Source organism: Notolepis coatsorum, assembly GCF_963971535.1.
Source record: "Notolepis coatsorum genome assembly, chromosome: 4".
NCBI lineage: Eukaryota > Metazoa > Chordata > Actinopteri > Aulopiformes > Paralepididae > Notolepis > Notolepis coatsorum.
Window position 1 is genome coordinate 183,217,593 of NC_140168.1, and position 21,286 is coordinate 183,238,878.

General features: G+C 49.3%; 2 protein-coding genes across 4 annotated transcripts in view; one reads left to right on the forward strand and one right to left on the reverse strand.

The window, feature by feature from the left end:
• The first annotated feature begins 1,167 nt into the window (after window positions 1–1,167).
• LOC311227125 (low density lipoprotein receptor adapter protein 1) lies at window positions 1,168–8,354 on the forward strand. Its single transcript, XM_084312666.1, has 3 exons — window positions 1,168–1,545; window positions 4,326–5,072; window positions 5,483–8,354. Exons 1-3 carry the CDS (start codon window positions 1,530–1,532, stop codon window positions 5,563–5,565), a joined length of 846 nt encoding a protein of 281 aa, XP_084168792.1. The 5' UTR covers window positions 1,168–1,529; the 3' UTR covers window positions 5,566–8,354.
• A 1,679-nt stretch (window positions 8,355–10,033) lies between these two features.
• The window catches only part of LOC311226806 (uncharacterized protein), a 35,048-nt gene continuing 23,795 nt past the window's right edge, over window positions 10,034–21,286 (reverse strand). For 2 of the 3 annotated variants that reach the window (XM_084312210.1, XM_084312209.1), the window contains 2 exons: window positions 13,378–13,575; window positions 10,034–10,372 (listed from right to left, as the gene is read on the reverse strand). In XM_084312210.1, coding sequence (XP_084168336.1) covers window positions 10,248–10,372; window positions 13,378–13,575 — 323 coding nt within the window. In that variant the 3' untranslated portion in view covers window positions 10,034–10,247. The remainder of the gene's footprint in view (window positions 10,373–13,377; window positions 13,576–21,286) is intronic. The other variant, XM_084312211.1, reaches the window with a different exon arrangement.

Consider the following 21,286-nt stretch of genomic DNA (forward strand, 5'->3'; position numbering starts at 1 on the left):
CAGGCCCAAAGACGAAGGTGCAGTCAGACGGAGCTCTACTGTGTCTCGCTACCCAGTGGCTGTGCACACCCGTTCCCACGAAGCAGGGATAATCCACCCTGCTACACAAGCATAGTCGTAGTACCCTTGAATGAGTGCTCCTGCCAGAGTCTTCAGGGTATTCTTGTTTACCAGTGAGGAGATCCGGTACAAGAATCGTGTTCGTTGGTTGACTTTTTTTATTACATTGGATGCCATTTTGTCACAGGAAAGATTTGCCTCTAGGATGGAACCTAGGTAGGTAATATCTTCTTTCCTTGTGACAATATTGTCACCCACTGTAACTGAGAAGCCGTCGGTCTTGCTGAGTTTGTTATTTGAACCGAAGAGAATGGACTCTGTTTTGCCCATGTGTAATGATAGTTTGTTATCAGCGAGCCATATGCAGATTTTGCCTAGTTCTGAGCTGAGGGTTTTTTCAACCTGTAACTTGTTCTTGTCAGAGACCAGCAGGGCTGAGTCGTCCGCAAACAGGAACAAGTTGCAGTCACAAGCTGACGACATGTCATTTGCATAAATTAGGAACAGTAGCGGACCTAGTATGCTTCCTTGTGGAACACCACAGCTCACTGTATAATAATATAATATTGAAATATTCCAGTAATCATGTCGCCCAGCCTTAGGCTACAGATAGTTATAGGGAAGTAGGCCTAAACTATTAATAGGATTCAGGACCAGGCGATCTTCCTTCTGCACCTCCCCTGTTTCACTTTGCTCATTTTCCCATGCATGCCCTCATGTCTCTTCCACTTCCTTCAGGCGGCTCTTCCTCCTCCCCCTTCCTCTCTCTCCCTCTCTCCCCCCTCCCTCTCTCTCTCCCTCCCCCCCCCTCTCTCTCTCTCCCCCCCTCTCTCTCTCTCTCCCCCCCTCTCTCTCTCTCCCTCCCTCCCCCCCTCTCTCTCCCCCTCCCCCCTCTCTCTCTCCCTCTCCCCCCCTCTCCCTCTCGCGCCCTCTCTCCCCCCTCTCGCGCCCTCTCTCTCTCTCTCTCTCTCTCTCTCTCTCTCTCTCTCTCTCTCTCTCTCTCTCACCTCATCACATCACAGACGCGCGTCCTCAGACATTACGCGCGCCCACGCGGTTCAAAAGGCTTGTGTCAGACGCGCTTTGAGTCATTCAGGTCCAGTCTGTCTGAGTATCACTGAACACACACAACACGACGAGGAGGAGATAATGAGCGCATGACTTTTTAGTATTTTACTGGCAAAAACAAGCGATCTTGCGGTCTGCGTTTCTTCGATACGTACGTTTGAAAGCGCATCATATCGCGGGGAGTCAATGTTTTTATTCATCAAGAAGCGAGACGGGAGCGGCCGATACCTGTTGTTGTTGCAGAGGATAACGACCAGGTTGTTGAATTAATTGTAATTGGAAATTAAATTATAGGCTTTTTTTTATCTATCAATCAGTAGATAGTAGCCAATAAGTCCACCTGTCCGGAGGAGAACACTGAGCGCCCTTGTTCACTTCAAGCGCCAGAGGACGTCGTTTGCATGAAACTGTGGCCAGGTAAAACCAGCTTCACCTCAACATAAGAATAATCATGTCATGGTTTCTTTGGGCTATATTGTTTTTTTCCCCCTCAAATTTGACACTGGAGTACGTTTTGAATAATTGTATTTTGGTCATCAAAGTCTTTCTCTGGTCTGCATCCCCCTAACAATTGTGTGTATTGAGCTGTACTGTATTGTACCCATTCTGCAATCTGTTAATAAAATGTTCAAACAATCAATCATCTTTTACTAAAGCTAATTGGGAATTTAGCATCTCGTGAGGATTTTCGTGACAGGAGACTGCAGTGTGTATGCTGCTACTGTTTACCCTCACAAAAAAGTAACGTTATCATGATACCCCCCCCCCCCCACAAAGTATCATGGTATTTGCATATTTGTTGTGGTCTCTGTGATGATGATGATGATAGTGACTAAAACGAAATCTGAATACCATTATATTACCATCGTCAGGGTATAACCTTTACCATGGTGAATTATTTATACAATGGCCTGTACCATACTGAAATGACCACCACCAAGATACCTTTTCTTTAGTGAGGGTGCTTTTCGTGTCACGTCCGTCGCCTGTTGGAACTCCTACACTGAAGAGAACTGAAAATCCCCAACGACCAACGTCACTCCCAATCCCAGAGGTCTCCAAAACCCCCTGCGTGTGTGTGTGTGCAACTGACTTGAGATCAGTCAGTGGGCTTTGACACTACTGCTCTTGTTAGTGGACATCATTCATTCAAAAATAACCACAGATATACAGTGTATGCAATCAGACCCAAACATGCATGACATGCTGAACTGAGTCAGTGTCGTGTGTGTACAAACTTGTAAACATGTCAGCTGTCAAGACGACTAGTACATTTTATTTATAACCCTTTATCCACAGTGAATGTATTCTCTGTGTGCCTGTGTGTTTTGTACACACACGTATGTGTACCTGAATGTCATTTCTTTACGTCCTTATCCTGAGATAAATCCCTTTCCACCTCTGATTTTAAGTGGCAATAAACGACTGTTTATCTCGAACCCGAAGCCGCGAGGTGGTGTTCACCGTGCTTCTGCTTCTGCCTCTGGACGTTATGTCACACACACCCGTGCGCGTATATACATACCTGTGTGTTGTTTACGTGCCGGTCCCGCCGGGTCGGCTTGCATCTCTTGTGATGTGACACACTCACCAAAGCATGCCATTGTTTTTAGGAGAAATATTTGGGGTGGGTGGTGGTGCTGGTGGGTGGTGGGGGTGTAGCAGCAGCAGCAAAGCTGTTTCCGTTGCAGCGGTCTCGTCTAACAATGGGTCTGTACCTCGGAACAGTCGGCGGTTCTCCCTCCGAGTCACTTCTGAGAGGTGCCTGGAGGATGTTGAAAGAATGGCCAAGAAAAGAGAGAGGGGGGAAAAATAAAGTGCAGAACACAATGGTGGCGGTGTGTGCTGCTGTGGGGAGAGTGGTCGAGGGTCCGGGAGACCGCGGGACAATGGTCGAGGTTCTGACTGGGAGGCCGCGGGACAATGGGAGGCCAGCTGGGATGGTTACATAAAGTCCCCCGTCGGCTAGCTGGGTCGCAGGAGCCGGACTCTGGAATGCGCTCGCTGTGTCCCCTCCTCTCACGTGGGACTCTTCTTGATGGTTTCTTGATGTGTGTCTGCGCGGAGGGTTAGTCTCACCATTGGGGTTTTTCTCCCAGTACTCACCGGGGAGCGGGCTGGGCTGGGTTTCCTCCCAAGAGCAGCTCAGCTGTTGGAACACACAGTGGGATGAGGAAGACCTTGGTGTTTGGGTGGAATGAGGAAGACCCTGGTGTTTGGGTGGGATGAGGAAGACCCTGGTGTTTGGGTGGGATGAGGAAGACCATGGTGTTTGGGTGGGATGAGGAAGAGCCTGGTGTTTGGGTGGAATGAGGAAGAGCCTGGTGTTTGGGTGGAATGAGGAAGAGCCTGGTGTTTGGGTGGAATGAGGAAGAGCCTGGTGTTTGGGTGGGATGAGGAAGACCATGGTGTTTGGGTGGGATGAGGAAGAGCCTGGTGTTGGGTGGAATGAGGAAGACCCTGGTGTTAGTGGGATGAGGAAGACCATGGTGTTTGGGTGGGATGAGGAAGACCTTGGTGTTTGGGTGGGATGAAGAAGACCTTGGTCTTTGTGGGATGAGGGAGACCCTGGTCTTTTCAGGGATGAGGAAGGGTGCTTTTCGGTGAACCCAGTCTTGGCTTAATAAACATGGCGTGAGAGCGTGCCTATGATTGATGATGTTGTTGGTGATGATAGGTGTTTTGAGTCCAAAAACAGGAAGTAGCCTACAGTACTCGGGATGTTGGGGCAATGGTCAACGGTTGCTTTTGGAAGATTTCCAGTTAATTAGTCATGCAATGAGAGCAAGCGGCACTGTATGTTCAATTCTCCTATCGAGACAAAAGGCCCAGTGTACTGGTCAATATTTTATATCTGGCATCTGTGGTGGTATATGAACATGCTCTGCTTGCGTCACGCTCACAACTGATCCTGCCCTGCTTCTTGGGTGGCCTTTTTGTTCCCCCACACTTTGGTTTAATGTGTTCCGCCTGCCCCTTGTTTAGTATAAAGATGTAGGCTCAATGACCCCACTGGACAGCAGATAATCAAACAAATTAGTTCTTCAAGCTAATCAGTGTTGGTGTCAAGAAAAAGTTAAACATGTACTTTCACTCATCAGCAAAGCTACGTAAGGATGTCTGTTCAGCTCAATCATTTATGCGTCCTTTGAAAGCGGCCTGCTAACCAACCTGTCCCCCCTGCCACCCTTTTCCAGATAAGAGCCGCGGCAACTACCCTCCCTTCGTAGAAGACCGGTGGAGAAGCGGAAGCAAGCCTGAGGAGGACTGTGCCGCGCGGAGCGGCGTTTCACCTGCTCCCGACCCCCACTCTCCCCCAAAGCCCGGCCTGAGACGCACCATGTCTCTCGGCACCTTCCACCTCATGCAGACCCTGAAGAACTCCCCCGCCGCCCTGCGCCGCCGCTTCCGCCGCGACCGCACCGAGTCCCTGTCCCACGGCGACCCGATCTTCAAGGTCCACTACCTGGGCACGGAGAAGATCTTCTCCCTAGACCGCGAGCAGGCCCAGGAGGCCATAGACCGCCTGCTGGAGGCGGGCGCGGCCGCCGGCAAGAAGCTCGGCAAGGACCACGCCCTCGTGGTGCGCCCGCGCTACGTGGAGGTCAAGGAGCTGAGCACGGGCCGCCAGCTCACCAAGACCTACCTGCAGGACATAGCGTACTGCGCCGCAGACACCAGCCGGCCCAACGTCTTCCTCTACATCTGCAAGCAGCGCGGGCAGCAGCTCCAGTGCCGCGTGTTCTGGTGCAGCCGGGAGGAGCGGGCGCGGGACATGACGGCGTGCCTGGCGCACTCCTTCCAGCGGGCGCTGAGCGACTGGCAGCAGGACGGGTCGGCCACCCTGCCCGCGGGGGGGGACGTGACTGGGAAGGGAGGCGAGGAGATGGCCGACACTCCCACGTCCCCCAAGAGCTGCACGCTACCCACGAGTCTGGGCAAAGGTGAGGCGGCTTAGCGCACTGGGACTGGGGTGGGAGAACAGGGCGGTTGTCTAAAATAAGTGGTTGTCGCTGCATCTCAGCCTTTGATGGTCTGTGAAGTACTTGTCCTCACTCTTGTACTTGATTCCTTTCCTCAAGTGTGGGACAAAAACACCACAGACCTTTTTAACATGGAAATATTCACTGAAAGCAATGCTGCTTAGGCAAGCAACTATTTAGGCTAGCGGCAACATCATAGCTAGATCGGGGCGGCCCCCTCAGTCACACAGGATGGAAATGGAATGGGGCTTGTTGATGGCCCTCAATTAAGTATGTGAATGCCTGCATGCACTCCTTATTCGCGCCAGTATTTTGGCGACTGGTGACCATAAACAAGGGTGTGTTTTGACTCGTGTCTTTTTGTGTTACAGTTCGCTGGAAGAGGGGCTCCATCTCCCGCAGCCCTCTCAGGGCCATCACCAGACGAGGGTCTGCCTCAGACAGCTGGAATTGAACCAGCGCTCCCGACGCCCTTCGAAATGGGACCGCATTAACCTGATAACCTCAAGGACCACGCAACCACTGAAGTGGGGGAGGGGAGGGAAGGACAGACGAAGGGAAGGACAGAGGGGAGGGAAAGGTCCATAAATGGACGTACGAGGGACTCTTGTTTTTCTGCTCCTGAGGGGACATTTCCGTAATCAGCGAGTATTGGTTGAGGGATTTGAAAAGTGGCAACATGACCGGTTGACGTTTTGCAAGAGTAGCAAACAATGCGTTTGTATAGCTTTGAGATGCTGATGACAGCCGCCATTGTTGACTTGTCAACAGCTGCTAGGGGGACTTGTGACCGGCGGTAAGCTGTTTCTTCAAAGCGGGACCATTTAGTTTCCACTTTAGGTGATCCGTTTCTTTTTCTTTTTTTGTGGAAGAGTCTCCTTGATACTCCCGAGCCGCCAAGTTTCGGTCCGTTGAAAGGGACAAGAAAGGCTCGATACCCAGGCTCGAACCCAACTAGGATATTGCCAAAAACCACAGCCATTACCGAAATGATGTTAAACAGAATTACAGCCTAAACTGGATAAAGACAGTCAAGCGTCCTGCGCTGCTTCTGAAGGTTTGTTTTTTTATCAAGTTGTCAGATGTACTCATGTTGATTTTACCCTGTGGTGTGAGCAGTTTTCTCTTCAATGTACTCTACGTTGTTTTTCAGTCGGGTGGAGGAGGCTACATGTGGGAGTATAGCCTACAATGTGACAATATATATTTGTCTTGGCCAAGGTCACAATCGTGTGCGTGTGTGGCAGAGTTACTTTTAGGCATGTCATACAAAACAAAAACAAAGCTCTAGGCTTCGTTTCGCCCCAGTTAAAGCACATGGACTGCTGCTAGTGCCATGGTTATTGATTATTTTCTTTTTCCAACAGAAATGCAGTTAACCCTTTCAGATGCACGTTCATTTGGAATGTTTCTCTCACGGAATTCCAGAACTCCGCACAGTAGCCATTGTTCCATCATTGGATGTTCAGGTCTCTAAATTCTATCCGGCACATGCGGTGGCACATCTGAAAGGACTAATGTCATAACAAGATTGTTTTTCTACTACTTTCACTATATTCCAGGTGCACCACTAGCCGTCGGGGCGAACGATTCGTGACACAGTTCTCCCGTTTATTCGCATTGTGGTTAATCCGCACCTAGGTTTTCTTCATTTCTTTCCCGTGTTCATCCCCCCCCCCTCGACTCGTATGACGGGCCTTGCTACTTGTGGCGGTTACGCCGTGCCACTTGGCAAGAGTCTGTGGCGGCGGGCCAGAAAAAGAACGGCAGGAGCATCCTGCTTGAGCAGGTTTCCTCAGCGATGGCCATTCTGATAATTTATTAGCATTTATGTGGAAAATCACTCGGCCATGATCTGAGCAAGTGCCTCCTCTTAGTTCTCTCTCTCTCTCTCTGTGTGTGTGTGTGTGTGTCGGAACACTGGGAACACTGTGTTCCCATGTGGAGCCTCTGTTTGGAATGTCCGGCCGTGCACCTGCATTCCGATTGGGGACATTTCAGATCAAGAATCTTCTCGTGAGCCTCCGACCCGCGCGCCTCCACGGCCCTCCTCGTCTCCGGCCACTCCTCGCCTCATGACTTGCTGTATTTAGTAGCATTAGCGAGTCCCAGGGGAAACACACACGCCTGTCTGTTTTCGCATGCGCACACACACACACAGGCTCTCTTCTTTTGCACACGCACATTCCCAAGCCCAGTCAGTACATTCCACAACGTGACAACAGCCAGTGAGTCGGAACCGTTAGCGAGGTAACATTTACTCAAGTCTCAAAAAGTGCCACAATTCCTTAAAAGGACGGGTTCACTTTCCTTTTTTTTTTGGAACCCATGCCCTATTTAAACATCGTCTGGCATGATGTTGACTAGTACAGGCCGTCGTTTTGCTCTCTTTAGTATCGATACACTTTTGAGACTTGTGCCGAGTCCTCACCAGGCTCCAATACGGTCCCATACGGCTAAGTGTTTCAGCCTTCAAACACTGATGCGTGTCCCTTTTCCAAAACGGGAATGTCCCGATATGATCGGAATGCGTCTTCATGAGGTAAATGGTCATAAAAACCGTACGTCATATATCAAACTTTACGAGTTTCTTAGACCCTGTGCTACTATTAGGTTATCCACACGCGCGTGACTGGCCTATGAAACTCACTTTGGATACGATGTATGGTCTCAATAGACGATATACGGTATCTGTAGATGATGTACGGTCTCCGTAGAACACACAAGGACACATCTGAGGGTGCGAGATTCCTATTTTGGAAAAGGACATGTATTTCTTTTTATAATTTTTTTTAAGAGATCACTGTGCAGTAGGTATTACATAAGACAGTCTTAAGAATCGCTGTCTCAGGTTTACAATGTTAACACAGGGAGATTTAGAGGAAGACTGGGTTGACCCAAAGGCAAACATCCAAATTTCACAACCTGTCTGGCAACTACTCACTATGATGACCGAAGATAAACTCGGGATAACTGCTCGTTTTTCTTTTTTTTACAGTAAAGGGTGCCTGTTTTTGTTTTAATTTCGGGTCAATGTTTTATTTTTTTAAGTTAATTTTTATTTTGTGTACTCTTTGTCGTGATGTATATCAGTGTGCAACAAACGGCACGTTCCCTATCTCAAAGGAATCCCAAGTGCCTGCTTCAAGTCTTTATTTTAAATTGTCAAGTGTACTGTTTTATATGGCATTGTGTACATATATAAATGTGTATGTATTTTATGGAATAATAAACTTTTTTTGTATACAATTCCGTGTCTGCAGTTATGTAAATGACTCTCTCCCCAGTGTGTCCTTTCCCATGTATCTACGACTTGTAAGCGCAAGAAAAGGTTAAAAATATCTCGACGAGCTGGCACCTCGTGTTATTGCTGCATGATGAACGAGACGCAAGATAAACGAGACAAGCTCAAACACGGCTGGAACTATGTACAATCCTGAGCACTTGTATCTTTTTTTTTTAAGTTTAAATTTGGCCTGAAGAAAAAACAGAATTCCACTGTGCGTATAAGCTGGGTACAGGGTTCAAAGAGGTCCTGGGATTTTTTTTTATCTCTAAGTCATGAGACTGATTTCCCAGGATACTTATATATATATATTCCACAAGTTCTTCTGCCTTGGGCCACTTTGTCCGACTACGGTGACCCAACACTCCTGTGTACATTTGTGCTGTGTTCAACACGACCGCTTTGAGTATATTAGCACACAGTGCAGCGAGGACATCCTGTATGAAAACAACGTCCATTGTCCTAATCCGCGATACATTTTGGGAGGGGGTTACATAATGTTTACACGGGACCACAGTCGTTGGAACTCTTTTAATGAGTTCACGGTGGTGTAGTGGTTAACACTGTCGCCTCACAGCAAGAAGGTCTTTGGTTCAATTCCCGCTTGGGGACAAGGTTGCCGGGTACCCAGGTGGGGGGTATCTTCCGGGCCTTTCTGTGTGGAGTTTGCATGTTCTTCCAGTTCTTGCAAGGGTTTCCCCTCCAGAAAAAGAGAGAAACCCAATGGAAAAACATGCAGAACAGATGGCGAAGACAGACAGGAGCATTTGGATTGGGCCCCACACCGCAACCAATGTCTGCTCCCGGCTGCCCTTGGGAGGGGAAGGACGACGGGATGCCTATTGCTTAATAACAGCGGAGCAGTGCTGCCGTTGCTTCCGCGTTTTCCCTGATTGGCTGCGACACGCCCCGCGGCAGGCGCGGCAACCGCAGAGCGGCAGAGCTTGCGGCATTATGTAACCGCCCTAATCCGCCATGATTTTCATTCGGCGCTCAGCTCACCTGGCAGCGCAGCGGTCCTGCGGTCCGTTGTTGACAAGTTCGAATCCCATCAAATTTTTTAACATGATTTTTTTTTTAACGTGTATTCTTTCGCCGGTTAAGGTTAGGCATGGTTATGGTTAAGGTTAAGGTTAGGCATTGTTTCGGAGTTGGTTAAGGTTAGAACGGTTAAGTTTAGGCGCTGTTAAGGAGCTGGTTAAGGTTAGAGAATGGCAATATTCTTTCTATGGTTAAGGTTAAGGTTAGGCATGGTTAAGGTTAAGGTTAGGCATTGTTTCGGAGTTGGTTAAGGTTAGAACGGTTAAGTTTAGGCGCTGTTAAGGAGCTGGTTAAGGTTAGAGTTTGTCTTAGAGACAGCCTATTTCCGCACTGCCGCTCTCCCGCGTTGCCGCGGTCACATGGTCAAATTGTCACATTCTTGCACTGCTCCGGTGTTAAAAAGCAACACGCCGACGGGATGGGTCAAGCACAAAGACCCAACCAATAAATAAATGCATGTGTGTTTCCTGTGTGTGTCGCCCATAGAATGTGTGTTGCTGCATGACTACGTTGCAATGTGTACAATGAATAAAGACTTCTTCAAAGTCGAGTTTAATTTAAACGACACCCTGAACAACAACAACACATTCAGACAGTACATCCAAATGAAAATGACATTCAAACGGACTCCACACAGTCTCTCTCCGACGTGGCGTGAAACTCTCACGTATCGATGAGTCCAAAGTGGCCACTCGGCGCGGCTGCATCGATACACGGCGTGATGCAATCAGTTACTCATGGTGCAAAGTCAAAAGGAGAGCCCCGGGACTCGAGTGGGGCGTAAACGTGCGCTCCGGCGGGGTTCTGGTTCACTCGTCCTCAGACGAGGTCTCCGTGGCGTGACTGCCTCTCGGCCGAGCGCCCCCTCGGAGTCTCTGGACCTCCAACAGCGACCGGACATGCAGACGCCTCAAGGTCTTCACCTCCTCCACCACTAGAGAAAGAGAAGTGAGAACGGACAGGTCGGCTAATGCAGGACATAGCGATGCTTTGAAAATGGATTACAGAGGCGTAAACAAAAGTCATAAATAGATAATAGTTAGATAAATTGGGTGAAAGAGAGAGAGACTTTTTCTTCATAACATAGCCCAATACCACCATCTGCTGGCTATCATTCATATTGTCATCTTAGATTTGTGGAATCATCCCTGTTGTAACTCAAGATGGTCCATCCCCTGCCTTTAATTCATACAGATAGAATCCACACGCTGTTTTTATGTTCCTGGGGTGCAGGGGCGTAACTCCCACGGGGGACATTGGAATGTGTCCCCTGCATTTTTTCAGAATGCAGTTATGTCCCCCCCCCGTCTGACTACCTGTCATATTATTATGCAAAGAGCAGTAGATGGGGGTCGCATTCTTGCCCTTGCCTATAGAGCTAAACCAGCAGCAGTGACGACACCAGCAGTGTGTGTGTGTGTGTGTGTGCAGTGGTGCGTTCCTGAAATCAACTGGGATTGCACTCGCTATTTGCATATCAATAGCGCCGGTCGTCAGGTGTGTTAAATACGACCGGCGCTATTGATATGCAAATAGCGAGTACTTATCTGGGCTTGCACTTAGTGCACCCCCGCCCCATGAGTGCCTGTGTGTGTGTGTGTGACATAGAAGAAGAAAATTATACTTAAAAGAATAATGTTTACCGATTACTCATCAGATATTCTAGACTCCAAACGTTTCATGATCGCAAATTGTTTTAATTGTTCTTCATTCTGTTCCCCCCGTTTTGTTGATAGATTATATGAAGACCAGAAGTCAAATGTATTCTGATGCCGGCAATGTTCATTCCACTAAAAGATAAAATAGGTTTTCTTGGTGTGAGAAACTCTCTGGATTGGAGATAAACATGACATTTCATTTTCTGCAGATGAAGTGGCAATTAGAAATGCTTGAAAGTGCTCTTTAGTTCACAGATGAGTTGGACCCTGTTTTTTTGGCACGTTCCTCTGGTTATTGCAGTGATCTCATGTTGAAAGAAGAATTTCAGCATGAGTTCATTTACTGCAGTGTTGTGTTTTGGGGGAATCAGGAGTAAGGATTTTGATTTGCTTCTTTAGAATTCTATGCTGTAGCTTTGTCACAACAATCCCACATTTGATTCACATGCTGTACACTTTAACAAGTTTGCTTGACTCCCATTTCTAAGAGCAATTTGCCATAGCAAAGACCATTACGTTACAAACTGCAGTATAACTCTGGTTAAAAAGATAAAAACCCAAAATATTTACATGAGGGGAAGACTATGAATAATTTGACCAATAATAAACATAACTTCTATTGATTGATTGATTGATTGATTGATTGAAAAGTTTATTAACAGATTGCAGAATGGGTACAGTACAGTACAGCTCAATACATACAATTGTTAAGAGGATGCAGACCTGAGAAAGACTTTCGTCTTGTTTCCATCAGGGTCCCCCATTTTCAATTCATCATATGACACACATGACATACAGATAGACAGTACTGCTACATCTATACATTTATGACATACCAGATTTTCAAATACAGTACTGTTTGTGATACTAAAAAAATCCAGAAGAAGAGTATATACATTTGACATAGAAACTGTGCATTGGGGGAGGTTGGGTAGCTTTTGTTGTTGTTGTTGTTGTCATATTCAATGGAAGTATTGTAACATCCTTGTATTGTAAATACATTTCACAATGGGAGCCATCAGAGATGAAAGGCGTTCCTACTGGTTTAGAGGAGGATAATTGTGTTTTGGTTGTTTGAACCCTGGAGATCTCTGAATGCAATGGAAATTCTGTATGTATGAGCTCAGTGTGTCGTTTACATGGAGAAATGGCGCCACCGCCTGGGAAAATGCGGTATTGCACCCCTGGGTAGAGAGGGGGAGGGGGGGGGCCCCCCTAACCCCCCCCAGCGACGTCACTCGCCACGCCCACAAATCTGTCCCCCGCACACCTGGAGAGAGAGTTACGCCACTGCTGGGGTGTAATGTATAAACACCTAATTGAACAAATTACACTTGATCAAACAAATTAACGTAAAGGGACACTTCACCAACGATGCAGATTTATTTTGCACATAATCTCACACACATCCAAAAACACTAAACAGTTTTGCACACATTAATTTAGTTTGAGTTATTGAGAGTAGATGAGTTTGAATGTGGCCACCGGTGATGTCATCAGGGACATTGAATCCTTGTGTTGAGTTAAATACAGCGCAATGTAATGATAAGGTAGCAGTTCCCTATAAGACAAGGTATTGCTATTTTCTCATCTCATTTCATGGAGTTGTAATGAACACAACACAATCAATCAATCAATCAAATCCTTTATTTAACCAGATAAGCATCATTGAGATTAAAATCTCTTTTTCAAGAGCGATCTGGCCAAGCAAGGCAGCAGAAAGTTTCAACATAAAAAAGAACATCACAATAAAATACAGATAAAACATTTACATCAAGCTCCAATTTCAGGCAAGTTATCAAACAGGCAAATGATCAAACACAGTTGCACTGACCAAGGGAACTGAGTTCGTAGGATTTTAAAATGGCTTTGAATTCTCCGAGGGTGACCAGTCCTGGTAATTATAGGTCCTCCTGTATCTTGTTCCAAGATGAAGGAGCAGCATATTTAAAAGCCCTTTTTCCCAATTCAGTTCTCATATGGGGAACTTCCAGTGTTAGAACAGCTTGAGAACGAAGGGCATACTTATATTGCTTTGTGCACAGAAGCACACTTAGGTACGAGGGAACCAGTTTAAGCAGAGCTGATACAATGTCTCCGATGACATCACTGGTGGCCAGAGTCACAGTTGACTCTCAATAACAAATGAACGTGTGCAAAACTGTTATTTTATGTGTGAGATTATGTGCAAAATAAATCAGCATTGTTTTTTTTGCGAAGTGCCCCTTTAAAGAGTCTAGAACACGTGGCATCAAACAGGGTGAAGCGTATCTCACCGTACCTTTGTCATAGTGCAACTCATCCCGGTTCCCGTGAACCACGTACATCTCCAGGAAGTGGAGGAGAGCCCCCGAGACCAGGAACCTCTCGGGCAGGGGAAGACTATTGACGTAGCGCACGTCCAGGGCAAAGGGGTTGGAGGGAGAGGGCATCGTGCACAGGCACACCAGCTCACTCACAACGTCCCACACGCGCACTCCTACAGGGAAACGAGAGAAGAGAAAGTAGTTCCTTTTTTTCCTTTTTATTTTTAAGCAATCTGGGATTTATCTGGCCAATTCCGGGTATGTTGTTCACATGTGTTCTTGAGGAGTTCTTGGCTTGCATATGGAAATGTGCAGATGGAAACTGTTGTGAAGGATCAGATTAAACCGAATATATATATATTTATTTATATATATTTAATTGTATTTGTATATCGTTTGATATCCCCTGTATATTCCTTGTACAATATGCATTGAATATCCCCGTTTCTACTAAACAGCCCATAATAGTTTCATTCTACCATTGGACGAGAACCTGGCGCCAGGTTGCCATACCCCTAGGTCCAAGTTCAATCGTGCCGCCTAACATGTCGAGGCAACCCCCGGTTCCGCGCAGTAATATGCCGGGCGAAATACGAATGGTACTATTTGTTCACAGCGCATATATATCTGGCGCTCGTAAAGTAGAACTTCCTTTTAGTCCAGTTCTTTACCCTCCAACAGAGTGACAGACGCAAAAGCCTCCCCACGAAGCACGTGCGGTGTAGTAGGGCCTACTTGGCCCAGAATAGGCATTGAGATATCGTGTAGATTAATAGTTGAATGGTCATAGTTTGGCACCATACCGTCGAGTTGGACGTATTCTATTAAGCTAATAATAGTCTATTTATGTATGGTGCATCGTTCGGTTCGAGTTCTACAGTTATCAGTACCCCCATCGTTCCTGACGTTATCTGGACGCTTATCCAGGCTGGTCAGACCCCTAGTGGTGATTGCATCCGAGGAGCTCCGGGTCAAGAGCGACTGGACCTGTATATTGGATTACTCTACCCGACGACGGCGAGCCTTCCACGGCTCTTGGATTATGCTTTGTGTGCTTTGATTATTCCATGGATAAAGGCCAACACTGTCGAGTGTTGGAATTACCCCCCGGAGAGGACTCCAGGTGAGGCGGCGCTCTACACGTGAGGTCGCACCACGTCTCTCCGTTGTGGACCGGCAGATACCGTTCCACAGAGGGTCCAGCTGTATTCGTCTGCTGCCCGAGGTTCTGTGGGCACTGTGTCTAAGACTTTGGATTCTCCCAAGACACCGTCGGCCAGATGGGATACCGCCAGCGGCTTCTCTAACCCCCCCCCCTCCTACTGTCTTACAACCAGCGGGACCCCCCCCCCCCTTAGTGTATCCAGCTATAATCATTTAAGTACCATCGCTATCGTTTCCTAAATATTCCAGGTTGTATACTTACTCCCTGCGCAACCAGAGATTGGACATTCAATGTTGATTTACCTACGAATACTCATTTGCCATAAAAGTGCATATTCAATATTTCAAATCATAAATGTAATTAAGTGAATGTTGTATACACCCTTTGCTGTATTAAATATTCGATTTGGTACATTTGTGTTGGTTCGTTTCATCAGGTGGGAAAGTGTTCATCATACTTATATCTTGTACTGGGTGGCCAGAAGTTAAAGTACATGAGGTAGTGGTATTAAATATCATATCTAACAATACAGTCAGGGAATTGTACCCCTCAGCTACAATTGGTCCTTCGAGCCGGAGGGTAACTAGTGTAATATTAATATAGTGTTATTAATATCGAAATGGCCTATGATGAACACTCCACGAAACGATCCTCCTAACCTAGAACGCCCGCGGCGCAGACGACAGACACCTCAGTACTTAGAGGCTTACACTGTCAGTCAACTACCTAGCCTTCGACAAACGGTAAACGTGGTAAAAGTAGAAAGTAAAATTATGTCTGACCTTAACGACCAGGTTTCCCCGACCACAGAGGCCCTAGTAGGTCCTAATGTAACTGACCAAGCCCACGGTGGGGACCAGGAGGGAATTGACATGCCTTTACCCCCCGCCACTACTAAAGAAGTAGTCCCCGACACGCCCCGGGAGGAAGACAACCCTACAGAGAGAGAACTCTGCACGGAAGAAGAAGAGGAGAGCGCCGAGGAACTAGAGCTCCAGGACTCCCCAACGAGTACCCCCAGGAGCGGTTCACGCAGGAGCGGCTCACCTCCACTACCGCCTTCCCCCAGCGAAGCGGAGAGGATACTACAACAGGCGTTCCTCGTCAGCCTGACAGCCTCTACCGAACGCGATCGGCTCCAAGCACAGACGCTTAGCGAGCGCGAACGTCTCCAAGCCCAGGCGACCAGCGAGCGCGAACACCTCCAAGCACAGCAACGGAGCGAAGAACAGCGCACAAGTCTGGAGATGAGACGCTTCCAGATGGAAGAGAATATGGCAAGAGACCGGGCCGACGCCCAGCGCGCCGCTGCCGGTGCCCAAAGAGAAACAGAGCGCGCCGCTGCCGGTGCCCAAAGAGACGCAGAGCGCAACTAATAGAGCAGCTGATCAAAAGGACAACTCCCTCTCCCTCCGCCAGGGGCTCAAGGAACTCGTCGAGACAGCAGTCAAGAGCAGCGTCACCGCAACGAGCAAGCGACCCTGAACTTGACCAACAGACCGAGTCTAGACCCCCCGCAGACCCCCTTCCCATACCGGTCCAAGCGAGACCCAGCTACAAGGAAGGAGCGGCCTACACTGCAGAGAAGCTAAATAAACGATTACAAGATCTAGAAGATTTGATAGAAGAAGAAGAGGGAGAAGAGGAAAACCAAGCCCGACGACAGCACAGTACTCCACCGGACCAGGAGGTCCCATACAGTCCAGGCTATACCCCCGCGGCGCTGCGCTACAGACCCCCGACTCTATTTACGGGTGAGCACGACGCACGACCAGCCCCGAGGAACAGTACCTGGACCAGCGGGCCATGGTACCCTGCCAGTACCAGCCCACAGCGAGGCGCAAGAGGGGACTCGCCCAGGAGGTCTCTCCCCCAACGCTCGCCGATGTATCCGCCATCCACGCCGTCATTCCCAGACTTCGCCTATGAGAGTCGAGCACAGTACACGGAGCTCCGGATGTGCTTAGAGACAATGATGGTGGATGTCGCTGATGAACGCCACAAGTATGCAATATTATTGAAGCACCTGAAAGTACCACGAGCGCACAATATAGCGCTAGCCTATGCTACCTCCTCGACCCCATACACAGCGGCCCTTGCAGCGCTGGATCAAAGATATGGACGTATATGGGATTACGTAATCCAGGAGATAAGGCATATTGACCGCCTACCCCCAGCCACAGACAATCGCTCACTAGACGACCTGTCAATCAAAGTGCAGTCCCTGGTGGGGATGCTGGGAGCTCAACGGGAGAAGGGCAGGCATGAGCTGTACGCCAACTCTAACGTTGAGAGGATTTTGGAGAAGCTGCCACCCGCAAGACAGGAGCGCTTTCGGCGGCAGAGGGACTACCGAGATCCCGACGGCCCCGAGCCATCCCTCCTTGATCTGGCCGACTTCCTGGCGAGAGAGGTCAGCAGCTTACGACTGGACACCTTCGGGCGGAGCACGCCAAGCTCCAGAGAGGGACCCAGGAGAATAAGTGATGGAAGAAGATCGGTGACTGTCATGCACCAATCAGAGTCAGTACCGAGCAGTAAGAGTCACAGCACCCCCTCGAGAAAGGAGAAGTGGAAGATAGCGTGTCCCTACTGTGAGAAAGAACACTGGCTGTCACAATGTGACTCATTCACAAAGATGAATGCAGAAGAAGTGAGCCAATGGATAAAGTCCAACCGGCGCTGTTATCGATGTGCGCGGCCCCACATGGCAGCCGAATGCCGCCTAAAGAAAAGGTGCAGCCGGTGCGATGGAGCCCATCTAGATATACTACACGATAGTAACGGAAGACGGCCTATACCTGCACCACGGAGCGGCACCAAGGCAAGTGTCATGTACATTGACCCCGCCAGCAGCAACGGAGCTCAAGTGCTCTTAAAGGTAGTCCGTGTGACATTGAGCTACCAGGATAAAGTCATGGACACTTACGCCGTCCTTGATGACGGGTCAGAGAAGACCCTTCTGCTCGCCTCCGCTGCGACTCAACTGGGACTGCGGGGGAGCAAGGACGAAATGACGATTCGGACAATAAGAAGAGATTTAAAGACGATAAAGGGCGAGAATGTCTCCTTCACTATCGCAGCCAACGGGCAGCCAGAGCGACGGTACGAGATCACAAATGCTTTCACCAGCCAAGAAATAGGACTCTCGCAGTACACCTACCCTGTCACCAAGTTGATGGATAAATATGTGCACCTGCGCCAATTACCTATCCCGCTCATAGACGGCGCTACCCCGACCCTGTTGATAGGCTCCGACCATGCAGAACTCATAGTCCCGATTGACCGGGTCCATACAGGTCCCCGAGGCTGTCCTGCAGCAGTCGAGACCCGCCTAGGATGGACATTACAAGGCCCCCTCGCTAAATCTCTCAACCGAACCGCAGCCACTAGCTGCTTCCACTCCAGAACGACAGAAGAAGACACCACTCTCCTGCAGCATGTCGAGAGGCTATGGACCCTAGAGACAATGCCCTTTAAGAACGAAAAGAAAGACATTCGCTCTAAAGAAGACATTTACGCCATCCACCTACTCGAGCAGGGGACAAAGAGAGTCACAGTCGGCGGAGTGATGAGATACGCAACTCCACTCCTGAGGCGAGAGGGAATGCCCCCCTTTCACGCAAAGAAAGACGCCACGGAGCGCTATCTACTGAACACAGAGCGGCGCCTAGCCAAAGACCCCGCTCAACAGAGTGTGTACCGAGCTGAGATTGAGAAGCTAATCACAGCGGGACACGTAACAAAGATTGACATTAAAGAGGCCGATCAGACGACCGAATCATGGTACGTGCCGCATCACAAGGTCCATCACAATGGCAAGGATCGCATTGTGTTTAACTGCAGCTACCAGATCGGATCCCAAAATCTGAATAAAGAGCTCTTGCCCGGCCCCACACTCGGCCCCTCCCTACTAGGCGTGCTACTGCGCTTCCGCCAGGACAAGGTGGCTATAAGCGGGGATATCAAAGGGATGTTCTTGCAAGTGAGACTAGTAGAGGAGGACAAGCCTCTGCTACGGTTCCTATGGAGAGAGAAGATCGGAGATGAGAACCCATCCATCTACCAGTGGGAAGTACTCCCCTTCGGAACCACATGCAGCCCGTGCTGTGCTACATTTGCACTACAGAAACACGTCACAGAGGACCCAGCAGCAGATGAAGAGGTCCAACACAGTGTGAAGAACAGTTTCTACGTAGACAACTGTCTACAAAGCGTCTCGACTCAAGAAGAAGCCGAGGCTCTCCTAATCAAGTTACGCGCCTCCCTAATCAAAGGAGGCTTTGATCTCAGGCAGTGGGCCAGCAGTGACCCGCACGTATTGCGCAGCCTCTCCTCCGCAGACAAGGCTGCCAGCAGCGAGACCTGGATGGCGACAATCCCAGGAGAAGCCCAAGAAATGACACTAGGATTAGTCTGGCGCTTCAAAACAGACTCGCTCCACTATAGACACAAACCCTTGGCTCCAGAGCAAGGAAGGTCGGCGGCGATACCGACCACCAGACGGAGTGTGTACAGAACACTCGCCAGACAATATGACCCGCTGGGATGTATTCTACCCTACACCACCAGGGCAAAGATGATTGTACGAGCACTATGGGACAAGGACCAGGGCTGGGACGACCCAATACCCGCACACCTTGCCTCAACATGGAGAGAGTGGGAGACGGAACTTCGCTCACTCCCAGGTGTCAATATACGCCGCAGCTACTTCCCATCCACAGTGAGGCCAGAGACATGCGAGATTGAGCTACACGTCTTCAGCGATGCCTCCGAAGTAGCCTACGGATCGGTTGCTTATTTGCGTGCCCAAGAGATGGGAGGAGAGATACACACTGCTTTCATACTGGCCCGCTCAAGGATAGCCCCACGTAAGCAACAATCTATCCCACGTCTAGAGCTCTGCGCAGCCCTCGCAGGAGCGCATCTAGCCACGTTAATCCAACGTGAACTCACCATTCCGGTGCATAGAACAATCTTGTGGTCAGATTACACAACAGTACTCACATGGATTAAGTCTGATTCATGCAGATACAAAGTCTTCGTGGGAGTCAGAGTCACCGAGATTCAAGAATTAACGGAAGAAGCAAGCTGGAGGTATGTGGATACCAAACACAACCCAGCTGACGTCATCACCCGGGGAATGTCCCTGGATGACCTAACCCGTCGCAACATCTACAGTGACGGACCAGCATTCCTCCAGCTCCCGGAAGGAGATTGGCCTACGCCCACCCCGAGGGAAGCAAGTAGCGAGGAGGCTGAGAACAAGAAGCCTATGTTCTGTGGACTGAGCACTGTCGCCTCCACAGACCCGAACATAGATGACTGCATTACCCTAGAGAGTGCGCAACAAAGAACATTCCTGCGGCACCACCCAGAGATTCAGTCCACCACTGACATGTCAGCAGCTGACTACGAAGAAGCAGAACTTCTTCTACTACAACGAGCCCAGAGAGACTCGTTCCCCGATGAGCTAGACTGTCTACAGGGAGGAAACCCCGTCCCATCAGACAGCAGACTGATTCACCTGGCACCAGAGAGTGACGCACATAATCTCATCAGAGTGGGTGGTCGCCTGCGGAGAGCCCCCGATCTACCAGATGACATTAAGCACCCGATCGTCTTGAACAGCCGACACAAGGTCACAGAGCTGATCATAAAGAAATACGACGAGGATGTGCACCACGCCGGAGCAGAGAGAGTCTTCGCGGAGATCAGACGTCGTTATTGGATATTGCAAGGCAGAGAAGCAGTACGGCGCTTCCAGCGAACCTGTCTAGACTGCCGTAAGTGGCGCGCGCAGCCCAGCATACCACGGATGGCTGACCTACCCCCCTGTCGCCTCCGAATCGGCGACAAGCCATTCCACTCCACAGGCATGGACTGTTTTGGCCCGTTGTATATAAAGAGAGGAAGAGGCACCGAGAAGCGGTGGGGTATTGTATTCAAATGCATGACCACCAGAGTGATACATATCGAGCTCCTTCCGACCATGAGCACAGACTCATTCCTTATGGCCTTCCGGAGATTCATATCACGGAAAGGACAACCGTCTACATTGTTGTCTGATCACGGGACCAACTTCAAAGGCGGAGAAAGAGAGCTGAGAGAGAGCTTCCAAGCTATGGGCCCAGAACTTAAGACCCACCTCGCTCCAGCCCAGATTGACTTCCAGTTTAATCCCCCGAACGCACCCCACTTCGGTGGAACCTGGGAACGAGAAGTACGTTCTATAAAGACAGCCCTGTATGCCGTACTCGGAGCCCAGACTGTGGCAGAGGAAGTCCTAATGACAGTCCTCACGGAGATCGAGGGAGTATTGAACTCAAAGCCCCTCGGTTACGTCTCCAGTGATGTAGCAGATGTCGACCCAGTCACCCCCAACACACTCCTAATGGGGCGGCTGGACCCCGCGCTACCCCAGACAATGTACAGGCCCGAACAAGCGAACGGCCGAAGACTGTGGAGGTACAGCCAAGTACTAGCTGACAAGTTTTGGAGCAGCTTCCTACTTCACTACCTACCGTCTCTACAGACCCGCCAGAAGTGGGTAAAAGAGAGAGACAACTTGACAGAAGGAACAGTCGTCATGATAGTTGACCAGTCACTCCCCAGAGCTATGTGGCCGGCTGGCCGCGTAAGCAAAGTGATCACCGGTGCCGATGGCAAGGTCCGAGCAGCTGAAGTACTCGTCCAAGGGCGCACCTACACACGGCCCG

Bases quoted from the DNA above. Each gene is read 5' to 3' on its own strand.
- LOC311227125 (XM_084312666.1), top strand. The intron at 5,073-5,482 runs GTGAGGCGGCTT...TTTGTGTTACAG, and splicing joins ACCCACGAGTCTGGGCAAAG to TTCGCTGGAAGAGGGGCTCC.